The sequence below is a fragment of the Notolepis coatsorum genome (assembly GCF_963971535.1).
Source record: "Notolepis coatsorum genome assembly, chromosome: 17".
Taxonomy (NCBI): Eukaryota; Metazoa; Chordata; class Actinopteri; order Aulopiformes; family Paralepididae; genus Notolepis; species Notolepis coatsorum.
This window is the reverse complement of record NC_140181.1, coordinates 37,541,269-37,558,951: the sequence shown is the minus strand read 5'-3', so window position 1 is coordinate 37,558,951 and position 17,683 is coordinate 37,541,269. Positions and strand designations below refer to the sequence as shown.

General features: G+C 41.5%; 1 protein-coding gene across 2 annotated transcripts in view; it reads left to right on the top strand.

Moving 5' to 3' along the window:
* Positions 1-17,683, top strand: part of srpk3 (SRSF protein kinase 3) — a 77,699-nt gene that overhangs the window by 28,796 nt on the left and 31,220 nt on the right. For both annotated transcript variants that reach the window (XM_084333747.1, XM_084333746.1), the window contains exons 4-8: positions 8,860-8,968; positions 9,531-9,618; positions 13,901-13,988; positions 16,102-16,208; positions 17,140-17,305. In XM_084333747.1, coding sequence (XP_084189873.1) covers positions 8,860-8,968; positions 9,531-9,618; positions 13,901-13,988; positions 16,102-16,208; positions 17,140-17,305 — 558 coding nt within the window. The remainder of the gene's footprint in view (positions 1-8,859; positions 8,969-9,530; positions 9,619-13,900; positions 13,989-16,101; positions 16,209-17,139; positions 17,306-17,683) is intronic.

The window sequence follows — 17,683 nt, the reverse complement described above, 5'->3', positions numbered from 1 at the left end:
ATAGGACAGTGGTTCCCAAACCTCTCCTCGAGACACCCCAGCGGTTCCATGTATTTGTTAAATTCCACCACCAGCACACCTGATTCAACTAATAAAGGGCTTGTTAAGTTGAATCAGGTGTGCTGGTGGTGGAATTTAACAAATACATGGAACGGCTGGGGTGCTTCGAGGAGAGGATTGGGAAGCACTGCAATAGGAGAATGAACTATTATGGTCTGGGCTAAAGGGATATTCCGTGTATATGTACAAGGAATATACAGGGGATATCAAACGATATACAAATACTATGCAATATATATCAATAAATAAATATATATATTCGGTTTAATCTGATCCTTCGTAACATACACTGTAACACGCAACACTTTGATGAACATTGTTACTCAGCTGATAGAGTTGTACCCTTCTTGCTGTCTTGTCGTACAGAACTTGTAAGTCGCTTTGGATAAAAGCGTCAGCTAAATGACTAAATGTGTGTGTGTGTGTGTGTGTGTGTGTGTGTGTGTGTGTGCGCGCACCTTGTAGAATTCCACACATAAGAAAGAAAGATACTGGGATGAATAAACAAAATAGGAAATAAAATGTAGAAATGCATGCAATACATAAATAAATATGAATCTCCATATATGAAATATAACATTTAGATAAGGTGCTACTGAGATGTTTTGGTGAGTTCTTTGTTTTTTTGTGGAAGTTGTCCTTCTTAAAAATGCATGAACATTCACTGATAATTGGTCTGTAGTGGAGTCTACAAGGTCTACATTGCCGGACCATGTAGAATCCGGACCTTGTAGACTGACATAATTCTGTGCATAGTTTAGTCTACACAGGCCATATTTCAAATAATCAAAATCTTACTTCATTCATCTTAAACATTCTTGATTTGGGGGATTGGTAGTTCCCATGAAATCTGAAGTTGTTCAAACGACAACAGCGATCCACCTTGAATTAAATCACACAGCCGAGTGAAACCTTGTTGGATGCGTCAGTCACGAAAGGGGCTACTTAATTAATTAATCCAACCCACTTTATTTATAGAGCACATTTAAAAACAACAACGTTTACGAAAGTGCTGTACAAGTCCCACAACATAAGATAAAAAAAAAAAATTGTTTCTTTTTTTTCGAAGCCTCGAATTAAAATCGAAGCTCGGCCCCGAAGCTTCGATTGCCAAAAAAAGCTTCGAAGGTCAGCCCTATATTCCAATTCCTGATCACCATTCGAAAAAATCGATACGTGTATGGATCCAACGCGATACAGTAGAACTCCATGATCCGCGGGGATCTGAGGCTCCAGAATGAACTCTAGTAACCCCGGCTGGATCAGTGAACTGGAAAATGTGGAGTACCGGATTTTTTTCCCCATTCATTGAGTCCATTCCAAAATCACTTATGTCATCTGGGAGACGACAGGGGGCGCTTTTTTCCACAGTGATCGCCGGCGCCCCTCGGCTATACTCGGGTAGGCTCGGGTGATGCAATAATTTTTCAGATCGCAAAAAAAAAAAATAATAATAATTCCGAGAAATCTCGTGAGTGGCATGCAACCACCTATAAAAAAACCAGAGAAATCTCGTGAGTGGCACTGAAAGTGTTAAACAGATATTTTTCAAGTTCCAAGTTTGAATACTCTTATCAACATGAGTCAACAAATGCTTGCTTTATGCAGCCATTTAACACAAAAGGATGACCCTCATGCATTGCAAATTTGCATCAAATTCAAAACAGAGTGATGCACAAATTAACTTAAAAGAAAAGAAAATAATAGGGGAAAGAAAACGTTAGGAACTTGTTACATTCAACCACACAAGGGCTGAGTAATCACACACCCCCCCTCTCTCACACACACACTCTCCCAGCTCTTTCTCTCTTGCCCCTTCCTCATCTCTCTCACCCCCCTATCTCTCTCTATATCACACACGCACACTTCAGAAACAAACATAGTATCAATGAGAGCATCAATAATACACCTGAGTGAAGTCTAGCAAAAAATTAAATAAATTATTTTTCCTTAAAAGTTAATCGTGAGTTAAAAAAAATTGTGGCGTTAATAGAATCGGGCGATAACGCGCTAATACCGTGTTAACTTTGACAGCCTTATTTTACTTGCCAAGACCACTGTTTTTAACTTTGACTGTCTTGTTTTGTTTTTATGCTCTGTAAGTCGACCTTCGGTGTTCTGAAAGGCGCCTCCAAATAAAATGTATTATTATTATGTCCTTTGAGAGGCGACACCTGAAAACTGAAGTACTGCTATAACCACACGTTATCTACTCCTTGATTAGCTTAGCTACAAGAAATCCAAAGGGAGATCCATTATAACTTTGTTGTGGGTATTTATTCCTCCATACCGATTGTTACGTGTGGGGTCTGTGTGTGCCTTGATCAGGCGTTCCCAGTGTGATGTGTTATGTCTAGCTGTAGTTCCCTGTCCTGGACTTGTAGTCCTTATCGTTTCCCTCCCAGGTGTAACTCCTGCTCCTCACCTACAAATCCCTCCATGCCCTCGCCCCCCGATACCTGTCTGATCTCCTCCACCAGTACACTCTATCCCGGAACCTACGATCCTCTGATCTAGGTCTCCTCTCCATCCCTCGCACCAGGTTATGGACTTTTGGGGACAGAGCCTTCAGCGTGGCGTCCCCTACCCTCTGGAACTCTCTCCCCCCCGAAATCCGCAACGCCCCAACCCTGGACACCTTCAAATCCGCTCTAAAAACACACCTCTTCACCAAGGCTTTTCCCCATCAGTTAGTTTAGATTAGATTAGGTCCATTATCCCTTACCTTCCCTCATCCCCCCTTTTACCCCCCCCCCCTATTTTCCTTGCCCTATTTTTTGTCCTGATTGTGAAGCGACCTTGGGTTCTATGAAAGGCGCTATATAAATTTGATCTATTATTATTATTATTATTACTACCCATTTGTAATCAACCCAGGTGTGTCTCGTCTTGTCATTCCCTCATGTATAACTGTTCTGTCTTCCCCTGTGTCTGAGGCTGCGGTTAGACACAGGGCCATTTTCGTTTCGCTTTCCAGAGCGCAACGTAGTGGCAGGCGAGTTAGACATTTGTTTTGCGACCTGAGCACTTTCGTTTTGTCAGAACGAGGCGTGGTCAGACCGCAACGGATCGCGTCTCGAATTCAGCACTGAGCATGCGCGGGGAGGTAGTTACCTTGGATGTGCCAATCAGCGTTTCCGTTAGAACATATTCGTGCCGGTCTGAGTGTCCTGCAAGATTTCTATCACCGGACATATTCGAGATATTCCGGTCAGAGTTTTAAACAGCAGTCTATTATAATCACATTTTTATGAGCTAACGAATTCCGTTATAATTGGACATGTGTATTAATTACATCAAGCGAAGAATGAGAAATTGATTTGCAGAATCAAATTACTATCTCTCGCCTCTCAAGTTAGTGCGATACGCTACCAGCATCAAGCTCCCGCTGCAGCAGCTCTGTCACACGCACCCCCAAATGAATCTCGAGTCGACATCGCTTCACCTCGTTGTATCAGACACGTCACACATATCATAATGTTCAACTTCACGTATACAGTCATTAATATATTCCAAATAAAATAAGTCCCTCGATACTCCGTGCTGCTGCTGACTTGAAATAAAATAGACCGATACGCAGTCGGTCCGACACTAAACAGCAGTCTGTTATAATCACATTTTTATGAGCTAACGAATTCCGTTATATTGGACATTTGTATTAATTATATCAAGCGAAGAACTGAGAAAGCAGAGAGACGGCAACATTATCGTGGGTTTGCGTGACGACTCTCTCCACCTCGCAACGACTTATTTGCAAAGAGTATGGCGCTGCAGAGAAGCTGTTCAGCTGTTATTGGCTCTTTTCTGGGAACCGCACAACAGCGCCCCCCACCCAACATTGGCTGAAAATGGCTGAATTGGAGTACTGCTGGAATATTGCATTGTACTGCTGGTACTGCGGCTCTACAGCTTCAGAAAAGTCCGCACACCCAGCACTAAGCTCTCGCCGACAACGTCGTTGTCATTATTAGAAGCAACGAGGAAACAAATGTAATGATCGTTTCGTTCATCGCATAGGCTATTTAATTTTAGCCTATTTTAATACAATTCAAATAATCAAATTGTGCTTAGACTCAGGGAATTATTTTCACCGGACATTAAGACCGGAGAGATAAAATATGTCGGACTTAAACAGATTTTGCCGGTAAAATACCGGTAATTACCGGCTAACGGAAACGCTGGTGCCAATACACTTCCTGCAAAAAAATCAACAAGCCACCATATTTAAATGCCTCCGTGAGCTATTTAGCCAATGTAGCACTTATTTTTCAGCAAAGAAAATGCAATAAAGAAAACGGATACATTCACTGTGTTCTGCCTCATTTGTTGATGAAACAAAACTAACATCAACACAATTTACCACCAAGAGCGGATAGTTTAGTCTCACAAAAAGATCTCCGATGTTGTTAGCTACATGCTAACGTGAAGGGAATATGCCAGTACAACAGTATAGCATTGTGGCTAGCAGCTAACGTTAGCTCACGTTAGCCAGCCAGCACCAAACTGATTATATCAGGAGCCATCAGTAGCTAGATAACATTAGACAACGCCTCATGTATTAAACAAAGGTGAATAGATGACTGGGCCATTTTGTTTAATGCTTGTTAAGATTGAAAGAGGAGCTCTGAGCTAACAGGGTCTGATAGCTAACGTTAGCTCACGTTAGCCAGCTGCTCATGCAATCGTTAATGCTAGCAGAATGAATGGATGTAAACTTTATTTAACATATTGCAGAATGGGTACAATACGGCTCAATACAAACAATTGTTAAGGGAATGCAGACTGTTGTAGCTTGGACTGGGGTCCTTATAACAATAACTTGACAACACATGGTAGCTGCAGCTATTTGGGACAGCTCTGTCGTCACCGGACGTTGGTGAGGGCACGCAGATGTCGGTATCTACTGCGCATGGGCGTTACGCAGATTACATGACACGTTGTCGGCGAGTTTTGGCGAGTATCCAAAACAAAAACACCTTTTCAGCGTTGTCAGTAGGGCAATGCATTTTCCTGCCAAAACGGCATTTCTATTTAACTGGGACAGCAAACGTATTCATTCAGCAACAAAACAAAAACGAAAACACCTAGTCTAAACATGGCCTGATGCTGATCCTGTCTGTGCAGTTCTGTGTTTTTGTTTGTCAATATTTTATATTTCTTTCTGTTCACAAACCATGGTAATTATTAATTAAATATCTTTTGTTGGTTACTTTGGCTACCGTCTCCTTATTATGTTACATTGACCAGACAACGAGCCTTCTTTCAGTCAATGGTAACGTAATACCGATACACAATTACCAGGGTAATGATATCCGTAATGTACTTAACTCATTGACCGCCGGGAATTAGACGGAGCCCGTCATAGCACTGCCACGCTTTAAAAGATAGGAGTGCGTCACCTTGTTTGTAGAGCTATAACTATATTCTATATTATAGCTATGGATACAATACTATGGCCCATTTGACATCACCTATCGTTCAATATGTGAAAAAGAATAACTTTTCCATCCATACGTTCCCGTGTTATACCGTGGTGAATATAAGTATGGATTAGAGCCGTCTGGGGTAATTCCCGAAATGCTGAGTTATAGCCTTATACGTCAATTCTACTATAGACGTTGCTGTTTCTTGCCTGTACACGCTACTATTCCCAAATCACATCTATGTCATAGGTATTATGTTTCATCATGAATGCATGAAAGGGGCGGGGGGGTCGTTTCTGATTTTCATTGTCGGTAACGGCATTCGTATTGAACACAAAACGCTTATCAGTCCGATTGGTATAAAAGCATTAGCACGATCAAGCTAAAATTGACGTCAGATAGTCCTTACCTGTGATCGGGAGTATTCCAAAAATAATATTCCAATTGTCTGATCGCCATCCGGTACATCCAATGTCCATTTGGTCCACGGCATAACCCACCACAACATATGGATCGGGGATATTTGACACGCTTTAATGGAACCGGGAGAACCGCTCCACTCGGCCGACAAGGAAAAGTGAGACCGGAGACATTTGGCCGTTACACAGGCCAAGATACAAGGTTACAAAGGGTGCTCGATACCGCCATCTAGCTGGATGCAGCCGGTATTGATCTCCGACTCATTCCCTATGGTAACACCAAGGTCACTGGATGAATAATGAATACAAATATCGAAAAAAAGGAAAAACCGATCAAATAACGAGTATACTCGTTGTCATTCAAGCGTCGGCTCCCAATAACGAGTAAACTCGTTGTTGGCGGGGAATGAGTTAACCGTAACTGATACTTTGGTACAAATACTTAAAAGTAGAAAAGTAGCTCTCCTTCTCTCGTCTGTTACTCCAGAACTCTGCAAAAAAAACTAAAAACTCTCCAGCATTCTCGTGTGAGACCCCAAAACTCATCCCACTGAACAGCTCTCTTAAAGCCAACACTCTGTCTTGAGAGAGTGAATCAGGGCGGGCAGGGGAGCGCTCATTCTAGCTCTGATTGGGGATGAGAGAGTGAGATGAGGGAGAGAGCAAGTGTGGGAAAGAGAATGAGAGAGATAAATAGAGCGAGTGTGTCCAGTGATGGAGATGGCCTTGCACAAGCAACGTTAGCAGTTTTCTGTTTCAACTCTCATCCCAAATATGTCCCAAAATGTATTTACACCCTCAATCCTATTTTTATCAGCCCCAGGACGATGGGAGGTCCTTAACCTCTTAAGCCTGGAGCCCTATTTTCTGAAAATCCGCCTAAAATACATACCTAACTAAATGGAATATTGCTCCACTTCTACAAGGTCCATTTGCATTTTCTTTGTATCTAGGAACATCTATGGACCTCAGTGAATGTATTCCCAGTGTCGGAAATATTGTGTCTATTACTAGGCTTGCTTAAATTGTGATGAAACAAAGGAGAATATGAATTATGATTTTTCTTTGACCGTGAATAACACCATGCTAAAAATGACCAGACATGGAAAAACTGCCACTGAGCTCGTTCAGTACCTTCTTGAGATCACGTGTACAAGAAATTGAAGGAAATGAATAAAGGGAAGATGATTAAACAGAAAGTTTTGTAGATGCAGTACTGAATTCTCCCATCCGGACTAGTGGTCTGCAAGGGCCTTGAAATGAAGCCTGTGCCCAGCCCGAGCCCGTGAACTTCAGGCCCTGCCCGAAAATAAGCCTGACTGTAAATAATATTTTAAGCCCTAGCCCGTGTGAAAACTCGAAAAAATAATTATTATTATTAAAATAAATTTATTTGTATTTGTTTTAAATATTCGAAACACTTTTATATGAACTTAATAAATAAACAAAAACGAAAATGTTCAATAGGTCTACCTAAATAACAGTGAAAACTAAAGAAGCATTAATATATATAGCCAAATATTAAATAAATTTTTTTTGTTTTAAATATTCTAAACACTGTTTATATATTAACTTGATACTTAAATACACAAAAACGAAAATGTCCAATATGTCTAACTAAATAACACATCACGCTGAAAACTAACAAGCATTCTATAGCCTGTTTCGCAAATGCCGCTATTTCCCAGCACTATAGCGTTAGACTGACACGGTGCCTCGTCACACAATCAGTCCAAAATCACTGCTAGGATGCTACCGAATCCGATGTCGTGAGTATACAGCGCAAAATCGGCGCAAAATCACGGCGCAAAATCGAAAATAAAAAAAAATAAAGTCGGGCTTGGGCAGGGTTGCAGTGCACTAATCCGGACCAATGCAATTTGAAATATTATTATAGAATAGCAGGCCTATAAATTACCTTATTATAGCCAATTCGCACATTTATGGATTGGGCCAAATCTCTTTCAAATGGCCAAGTTCAATTTGGATTTAGTATCAACAGGCGTGCATGAAGAATAGAGTGAAATCTACTGAAACTGATTTCAAATCGGATGGTTGCTAAATGCTCAAAACAGGGGAGACAAACTAACTGTGCTCCAATATGCCAATAATGTTCAGTTTTGTGGTATATAATCCTGAGTAATGAGAGAATAAAAAAAATTCATAACAAGTAATTTGCTTGCAGGGAGCTAGAAGCCTTTGGGAAGTGTAGTTTTTAAAAATGCCAACGCTCATTGAAAGCTCTGGATGTCCTCTTCTCAAAATGACTACATTCAGCGACGGTCGATTTTTCAAAATGGCCGATCCCCGCGATCACAACACATTTTCAAAAACTAAAATCTCACTAATAACACTTTAACCTATTGGTAAACAAACATATTGGTGGATGAATTATGAATGGCAATAGCGAATAAAAGAAATAAGTTTACTCGTTGTTGGCGATATTCGATTGGCGGGCAATAACGAGTTAACTCGTTCTTGGCGCAGAATGTGTTAAGAGGTTAATGTGTGTGTGTGTGTTACAGTAGGCTACTACCCAGTGAAGATAGGATACTTGTTTAATGTGTGTGTGTGTGTTACAGGAGGCTACTACCCAGTGAAGATAGGAGACTTGTTTAATGTGTGTGTGTGTTACAGGAGGCTACTACCCAGTGAAGATAGGATACTTGTTTAATGTGTGTGTGTGTTACAGGAGGCTACTACCCAGTGAAGATAGGATACATACTTGTTTAATGTGTGTGTGTGTTACAGGAGGCTACTACCCAGTGCAGATACAGTAGGATACTTGTTTAATGTGTGTGTGTGTGTTACAGGAGGCTACTACCCAGTGCAGATACAGTAGGATACTTGTTTAATGTGTGTGTGTGTTACAGGAGGCTACTACCCAGTGAAGATACAGTAGGAGACTTGTTTAATGTGTGTGTGTGTGTGTGTGTGTGTGTGTGTGTGTGTTACAGGAGGCTACTACCCAGTGAAGATAGGAGACTTGTTTAATGGTCGTTACCATGTGGTCAGGAAGCTCGGCTGGGGTCACTTTTCTACCGTCTGGATGTGCTGGGACCTACAGTAAGACACACACACACACACACACGTACACATACACGTACACACACACACGCACACGCACACACACATATATATACATATTTTCTGGTGTCCCTTCCCACTTTATCCAATCAGGAGAGAGAGCCCTAGATATCTTTACTTATTTCAAGAAATCTTGCCAGGCCAAATAAAATTAGCTTATTTGACTTTTTCAAGGACACATTTGCTTAAAACGTTTTTATTTCTTATTTTTGTCAGACCATTTTTGCAGTGTGGAGCTCTCTCTCCTGATTGGATAAAGTGGGAAGGGATACCAGAAAATGTTTTTTCTTGTTTACTGCAGAGGGGAGGGACTGGGAGACCCCTGTCTATATCATGGCTGAGTGTAGAGCTATTTAACACTAAACGGACTGTTTTGTCTCAGAGAAACAAAATACATTTCAAGGCACACAGTCACATTATTTGGCGACCCCCTTAAATTGTGTGAATTAAGAAAAACATGTCAATGTCAACATTGTTGTAACACAATTTGTGTGTGTGTGTGTGTGTGTGTGTGTGTGTGTGTGTGTGTGTGTGTGTGTAGGATGAAGCGTTTTGTGGCGTTGAAGGTAGTAAAGAGTGCTCAGCACTACACAGAGACGGCGTTGGATGAGATTAAACTACTGCGATGTGTGAGTGATTAGATTACACTTTATAATAAATGTTTATTAACTACTGAGTGATTAGATTACACTTTATAATAAAGGTTTATTGAGTGATTAGATTTTACTTTATAATAAAGGTTTATTAACTAATGAGTGATTTGATTACACTTTATAATAAAGCTTTATTAACTAATGAGTGATTCGATTACACTTTATAATAAAGGTTTATTAACTAATGAGTGATTCGATTACACTTTATAATAAAGGTTTATTAACTAATCAGTGATTAGATTACACTTTATAATAAAGGTTTATTAAGAGTGATTAGATTACACTTTATAATAAAGGTTTAAAGGTTTATTAACACATTGAGTGCCACGCCCCTTCCGGGAAATTAGGTCTAGATTGCCACCGCTTTAATCAATGGGAGGACGGGGATATTTGCGAACGCTTAAACTATATTTTAAATTATGGCTATGGGTCTAATACACCCGTCGCTTATCAAGGACTTGCTTGCAGTCAACATGTACAAAACGGATTGTTTTTTTATCTGCACATTTCCGTTTTATACCGTTTTGAATAAGAGTATAGTTTTGGAGATTTCTAGTAATTCCAGAGAGACACGATAATAGCCCTTTAGTGGAATACACAAAACACGTTGTCATTTTTCCGCTGATTTATGAATAGTTTTCAAATAAACGCTAGATTATCGATAGTATATGTGTCCTCATGCACGAAGAGAAGCGGGCTCTCAAAGATCACTTCTCCGTACTTTCGTCGGCGCGAACCTCACACGCTCCGATGGCGGAGAAAGGAACATCTTATTAGCCCAAGATTCGTAACATAAAGGCCTTACCTCACATCTGATGTCATGCAAAAAGATAATCCAATTCCTGATCACCATTCCAAATATCGATCGCGTCCATTGATCCAACGTTATAGTCCAAAACACATAATCCACAATGCTCCCAGTCGGGGGAGTCGATGCAATAGTATCCAGCTGCATGCCCGAGAAGTCAAACCTGGACCGGACTTATTTTTTTTATGCACAGTCCCAGCCAATCCAATCCAATGATGTGCAATACCATCCGGGAGACGATAGGCGGCGGTATTTGCCCTTTGCGAGCTCAGACCCATTCCCAATGATAACGTCAGGCTGGATGGATGAAAAATGAATGGATATCGCTAATAAAAGAAATAACGATTAAAACCCAACTATACTCGTGATTGGCACTCAAGCGATGGTGAGTTAACCCGACTATACTCGTGGTTGGCACTGAATGGGTTAAGAGTGATTAGATTACACTTCATAATAAAGGTTTATTAAGAGTGATTAGATTACAATTTATAATAAAGGTTTATAAAGAGATTAGATTGGGGCGGTCAGGTGGCGTAGCGGAGATTGCGTTCGTCACCAATGCCGGAGACACTGGATTCGCCTGTTCGAATCCAGGTGCCGGCGTTGTCACCAACTTGGCTGGCCGTTCACACTAATACAATTGGCAGTATTAGAGGGTGGGAAAGCTGGAGGGGTGGGTCCGGGTCGTTGTAAACAGCGACTCCTACAGTTCGGTCGGGGCGCCTGCTCAGCGCGGATAGGATCTAAGGGGGGTAGTGTGATCCTTCCACACGTTACACCCTCTCAGTGAGAGTCCGCGCTGCCAGGTGAAAAGAAGCGGTTGATTGGCTAGACGTGTGTCGGAGGAAGCACGTGATAGCCTCCACTCTCCCAGACCGACTGTTGGGGGTAAGTGCGCAGCGACCAGGAAGGGGATTGGGAATTGGCATAACGACTAACATTGGGATGGGAGAAAATCGGAGGAAAAAGGAGGGGGAAAAAGATCAATAAAAAAAATAAAAAATAAAGAGATTAGATTACACTTTATAATAAAGTGTAAAATAAATACCGGCCGAATCTTGCTAGGTGGCAGTATCGCCCACCCTTTGAAACCTTATTTCACACTGTGTGTCACATCTAATGTTGTCTGGGCGGAGAATTTAAGTAAATCGCTTCATCCGAGCACTTTGAAATGCGTTCAGCACACTTGAGGCATATCTTGTGCCACTTCATGTCAGGGACCCGATGGACATCAATACTGGAAATTGCGATCAGATAATTGGAATATTCTTTTTGGAATAACCCCGATCAAAGCTAAGGACTATCTGGCGTCAATTCCACCTTGATCCTACAATGATTTCATATCGATCCAGCCGATCAACGTATGTAGTATTCAAAACTAATGCCGTTGCTGGCGATCAGAGCATCAAAAAACGCCCCCCCCCCCCCCCCCCCCCCCCCCTGATGCATTCATGATGAAACATAATACCTATTATATACCTTTGATTTGGAAACAGTACTGTGTCTAGGCGAGCAACGTGAACGCCTTTAGCAAAATTCACATATCGCTCAATAACGCAGCTTCCAGGAATTAGCCAGGATCACTCTGAAACTATACAATATTCAACAGGGGATAACACGCGAACGTATACATGAGAAAAAAATAGATTAACAATTTTTTTTACATGTTGGACGAGAGATAGTGACTGTCAAATTAGTATAGTATTGTCTCCATAGCTATAATATAGAATATAGATATAGCCCTACAAACATTGTGACCCACAGTGAAAATCCCTATCTTTAAAGGAAAACTCCAACATTTTGGGAAATTAGCTTATTTAACATCTTCCCTGGAGTTAGACAAGAAGATACATACCTTTTTTGTCTCTGTGCGTGCATTTAGCTTTGGGAACAGTCGCTCTGTTAGCGTAGCTTAGCTTCATCACTGGAAGTGGGGGAGGACAGGAGCCTGACGTTCCCTACAGGGTCTTACAGTCACCAAATACACTCCAAATACAACTCCAAAACGTTCCTGTAAACATGTTGTGACCTGTGTATTCACCATGTGAAGAAATACAAAATAATTGAATTAGACAATTACGTTTTATAAGCAAATATACTCTGAAATTTCTTTTGCCTAACCACTCGAGTCTCTGGGCGCAGTCAGTGGTTTCAACGTGAAGCCGTGTTTGTTGATATTCTCATTCCTTCAAAGGATCCGAACCGATTGAAGTTTATGGATACCATGACTTAAAATCCTCTTACCTTGACGATTAAAAGCCTCCCCAATTTAGAAAACAGTAATTCAATGGCTGGTATTGATAATATAATACTAACTACTGCACGCTCTGAGCTAACCGGAGCTAACACAGAACAGGATGGTAAAGCAAATATAATGACTTCCTTTCTGGGTTTTTCAAAATAAAAGTGCGACGTTTATAGCGGCGGAAAATGTTTATTTTGTACATTATCTAACGTTAACATGAACCTAAACTAACGTTACAGTAGTTAGTATTATATTATCAATACCAGCCATTGGATTACTGTTTTCTAAATTGGGGAGGCTTTTAATCGTCAAGGTAAGAGGATTTTAAGTCATGGTATCTATAAACTTCAATCGGTTCGGATCCTTTGAAGGAATGAGAATATCAACAAACACGGCTTCACGTTGAAACCACTGACTGCGCCCAGAGACTCGAGTGGTTAGGCAAAAAGAAATTCAGAGTATATTTGCTTATAAAACGTAATTGTCTAATTCAATAATTTTTTATTTCTCCACGTGGTGAATACACAGGTCACAACATGTTTACAGGAACGTTTTGGAGTTGTATTTGGAGTGTATTTGGTGACTGTAAGACCCTGTAGGGAACGTCAGGCTCCTGTCCTCCCCCACTTCCAGTGATGAAGCTAAGCTACGCTAACTGAGCGACTGTTCCCAAAGCTAAATGCACGCACAGAGACAAAAAGGGTATGTATCTTCTTGTCTAACTCCAGGGAAGATGTTAAATAAGCTAATTTCCCAAAATGTTGGAGTTTTCCTTTAAAGCGTGGCCCATTGACTACAAGGATGGATAAAACGGCTGGCGCTGAAAGTGTTGAGAGTGATTAGATTACACTTTATAATAAAGGTTTATTAAGAGTGATTCGATTACACTTTATAATAAAGTTGTATTAACTAATGAGTGATTTAGATTACACTTTATAATAAAGGTGTATTAACTAATGAGTGATTAGATTACACTTTATAATAAAGGTTTATTAACTAATGAGTGATTAGATTACACTTTATTATAATGGTTTATTAACTAATGAGTGATTAGATTACACTTTATAATAAAGGTTTATTAACTAATGAGTGATTAGATTACACTTTATAATAAAGGTTTATTAACTGAGTGATTAGATTACAATTTATAATAACTGTTTATTAAATAATGTCTGCATGTGTGTGTGTGTGTCTCTCTTCTTCAGGTGAGAGACAGTGACCCCTCAGATCCTAAAAGAGAGACCATCGTTCAGCTGATAGATGACTTTAAGATCTCAGGAGTCAATGGAATCCGTATCCCAAACACACTCTCTCTCTGTCATGTAAACTGGTTTAAAAAAAATAAAATAAAAAATTATATAGTTTAGACATTCAAACATTGGTTAAATGTTGGCTCTCTTGTACTAATCTGCAACAACAACAACAACAACAACAACAACAACAACAACACACCTCTGCTGGTTATTCTCAATTATTCTGTTTCCCTTTGATCAAGACATCTCAGTTGCTACTGTTGCACAATCACAACACATAAAGCACCAATTAGACCTCCACTACATTGTTCTGAAAACGATATACAATATATCCTATATCTGAACTACATGCTCACTAGCTACTGGTGCAGCAGTGTAAACGTTAGCTCCTGGTGCATCAGTGTCAGCGTTAGGTGCAGCAGTGTCAACATTAGCTCCTGGTGCAGCAGTGTCAACATTAGCTCCTGGTGCAGCAGTGTCAACATTAGCTCCTGGTGCAGCAGTGTAAACGTTAGCTCCTGGTGCAGAAGTGTCAGCGTTAGCTCCTGGTGCATCAGTGTTAACGTTAGCTCCTGGTGCAGCAGTGTCAACGTTAGCTCCTGGTGCAGCAGTGTAAACGTTAGCTCCTGGTGCAGCAGTGTAAACGTTAGCTCCTGGTGCAGCAGTGTCAGCGTTAGCTCCTGGTGCAGCAGTGTCAGCGTTAGCTCCTGGTGCAGCAGTGTAAACGTTAGCTCCTGGTGCAGCAGTGTAAACGTTAGCTCCTGGTGCAGCAGTGTAAACGTTAGCTCCTGGTGCAGAAGTGTCAGCGTTAGCTCCTGGTGCAGCAGTGTAAACGTTAGCTCCTGGTGCAGCAGTGTAAACGTTAGCTCCTGGTGCAGCAGTGTCAGCGTTAGCTCCTGGTGCAGCAGTGTCAGCGTTAGCTCCTGGTGCAGCAGTGTCAGCGTTAGCTCCTGGTGCAGCATTGTAAACGTTAGCTCCTAGTGCAGCAGTGTCGGCGTTAGCTCCTGGTGCAGCAGTGTAAACGTTAGCTCCTGGTGCAGCAGTGTAAACGTTAGCTCCTGGTGCAGCAGTGTAAACGTTAGCTCCTGGTGCAGCAGTGTAAACGTTAGCTCCTGGTGCAGCAGTGTAAACGTTAGCTCCTGGTGCAGCAGTGTAAACGTTAGCTCCTGGTGCAGCAGTGTCAACGTTACCTCCCGGTGCAGCAGTGTTAACGTTAGCTCCTGGTGCAGCAGTGTAAACGTTAGCTCCTGGTGCAGCAGTGTCAGCGTTGGCTCCTGGTGCAGCAGTGTCAGCGTTAGCTCCTGGTGCAGCAGTGTAAACGTTAGCTCCTGGTGCAGCAGTGTCAGCGTTAGCTCCTGGTGCAGCAGTGTAAACGTTAGCTCCTGGTGCAGCAGTGTAAACGTTAGCTCCTGGTGCAGCAGTGTAAACGTAAGCTCCTGGTGCAGCAGTGTCAGCGTTAGCTCCTGGTGCAGCAGTGTCAGCGTTAGCTCCTGGTGCAGCAGTGTAAACGTTAGCTCCTGGTGCAGCAGTGTCAGCGTTAGCTCCTGGTGCAGCAGTGTAAACGTTAGCTCCTGGTGCAGCAGTGTCGGCGTTAGCTCCTGGTGCAGCAGTGTCGGCGTTAGCTCCTGGTGCAGCAGTGTCAACGTTAGCTCCTGGTGCAGCAGTGTAAACGTTAGCTCCTGGTGCAGAAATGTCAGCGTTAGCTCCTGGTGCAGCAGTGTAAACGTTAGCTCCTGGTGCAGCAGTGTCGGCGTTAGCTCCTAGTGCAGCAGTGTCGGCGTTAGCTCCTAGTGCAGCAGTGTCGGCGTTAGCTCCTAGTGCAGCAGTGTCGGCGTTAGCTCCTAGTGCAGCAGTGTCGGCGTTAGCTCCTAGTGCAGCAGTGTCGGCGTTGGCTCCTGGTGCAGCAGTGTCGGCGTTAGCTCCTAGTGCAGCAGTGTCAGCGTTAGCTCCAGGTGTCTCTACTATGTCTTTGTTGTTGTTCTGTTTCAGCTTTTTAGAAGTGAATCCATAGTTGGCAAGTAATCAACCGTGTTTTCAACGGCAATATAATGGGAAACTGCATTGCAATGCATTCCACAATGGATATTTTGTGGTGGATATCTTCTTTTGGCAAGAAAAGACTGTAGTTGTATTTCCCTAACTTGTCCAACCAGATGTATGTATGGTTCTGGAGGTGCTGGGCCACCAGCTGCTCAAATGGATCATTAAGTCCAATTACATGGGGCTCCCCCTGGTGTGTGTCAAGAGTATTACCAAACAGGTAAGACCACACACACACACACACACACACACACACACTAGACCTGACTAGACTAGATACTGTAGCTGCAGCTGTTCATCAGACCCATTGTGTTTGTTGATAAACTATTGATAATAGTTAACCACCCAACACAAGTTAACACCCCAAGAGTAGGTACAAGAAAACAGGGACAACAAAGAGAGAGAACAAAGAGTAGCAGTAGTGAAGGAAAGAGAGACTATGTTATTAACTTTATTATCTTGTTTCTTGTTGTTTTCCAATAATAGATCCATGAGCCTAGTTTATATTCTGACCTGTAGCCGAGTTTATACCCTGACTTTATGAGGTTTATGTTAGTTTATATTGAGATATGTAGCCTACTAGGTTAGTGTATATTTAGACCTGTAGTCTACTAGGTTAGTTTATATTGAGACTTGTAGTCTACTAGGTTAGTGTATATTGAGACATGTAGTATACTAGGTTATTCCTGAATTTCCCCAAGGGGATCAATAAAGGAATATCTTATTATATTGGTATATGTAGTCTACTAGGTTAGTTTATATTGAGACATGTAGTCTTCTATGTTGTTAGTTTATATTGAGACCTGTAGTCATCTATGTTAGTTTATATTGAGACCTGTAGTCTACTAGGTTAGTTTATATTGAGACCTGTATTCTTCTATGTTAGTTTATATTGAGACCTGTAATCTACTGGGTTAGTTCATAATGAGACCTGTAGCGTACTGGATTTGTTTATATTGATGTATCTACACATCAACACAATGGAGTTGTATTTATCATAATCACAGTGTAGCTGTATTTATCATCTTCAACATAGGGCATGGATGGCAAATATAATGTGTGATATACACACTCTTCTGTGGCAATAGTTTATCATGACTTAACCATGTGTGTGTGTGTGTGTGTGTGTGTGTGTGTGTGTGTGTGTGTAGGTTCTACAGGGTTTGGACTATCTCCATACAAAGTGTAAGATAATTCATACAGACATAAAGCCAGAGAACATCCTGCTAGATGTTGATGAGGTTTACATCAGAAGATTGGCAGCTGAGGCAACTATTTGGCAGCAAACTGGAGCCCCACCCCCCTCCGGGTCATCAGGTGAGAAGCAGCCATGCCATTGGCCAGATATAAGTGATTCACAGAAAGATGGTTCTGTAGAGGTGATATATCAGTTGAGATGGTACTTCTTCCCTAACAAACCTACTATACCATGTGACGGACCATGTGTCCTACTATAACATGTGACAGACCATGTGACCTACTATACCATGTGACAAACCATGTGACCTACTATATTATGTGACAAACCATGTGTCCTACTATACCATGTTTCAGACCATGTGACCTACTATAACATGTGACACACCATGTGACCTACCATGTGACTAGGGTTGTCCTCATCCAAATACGTTTTTAGCCGACTAATACCCATAGGACTTTGTCGACTAATCAATTAGTCTATCAACAAATCAGTAA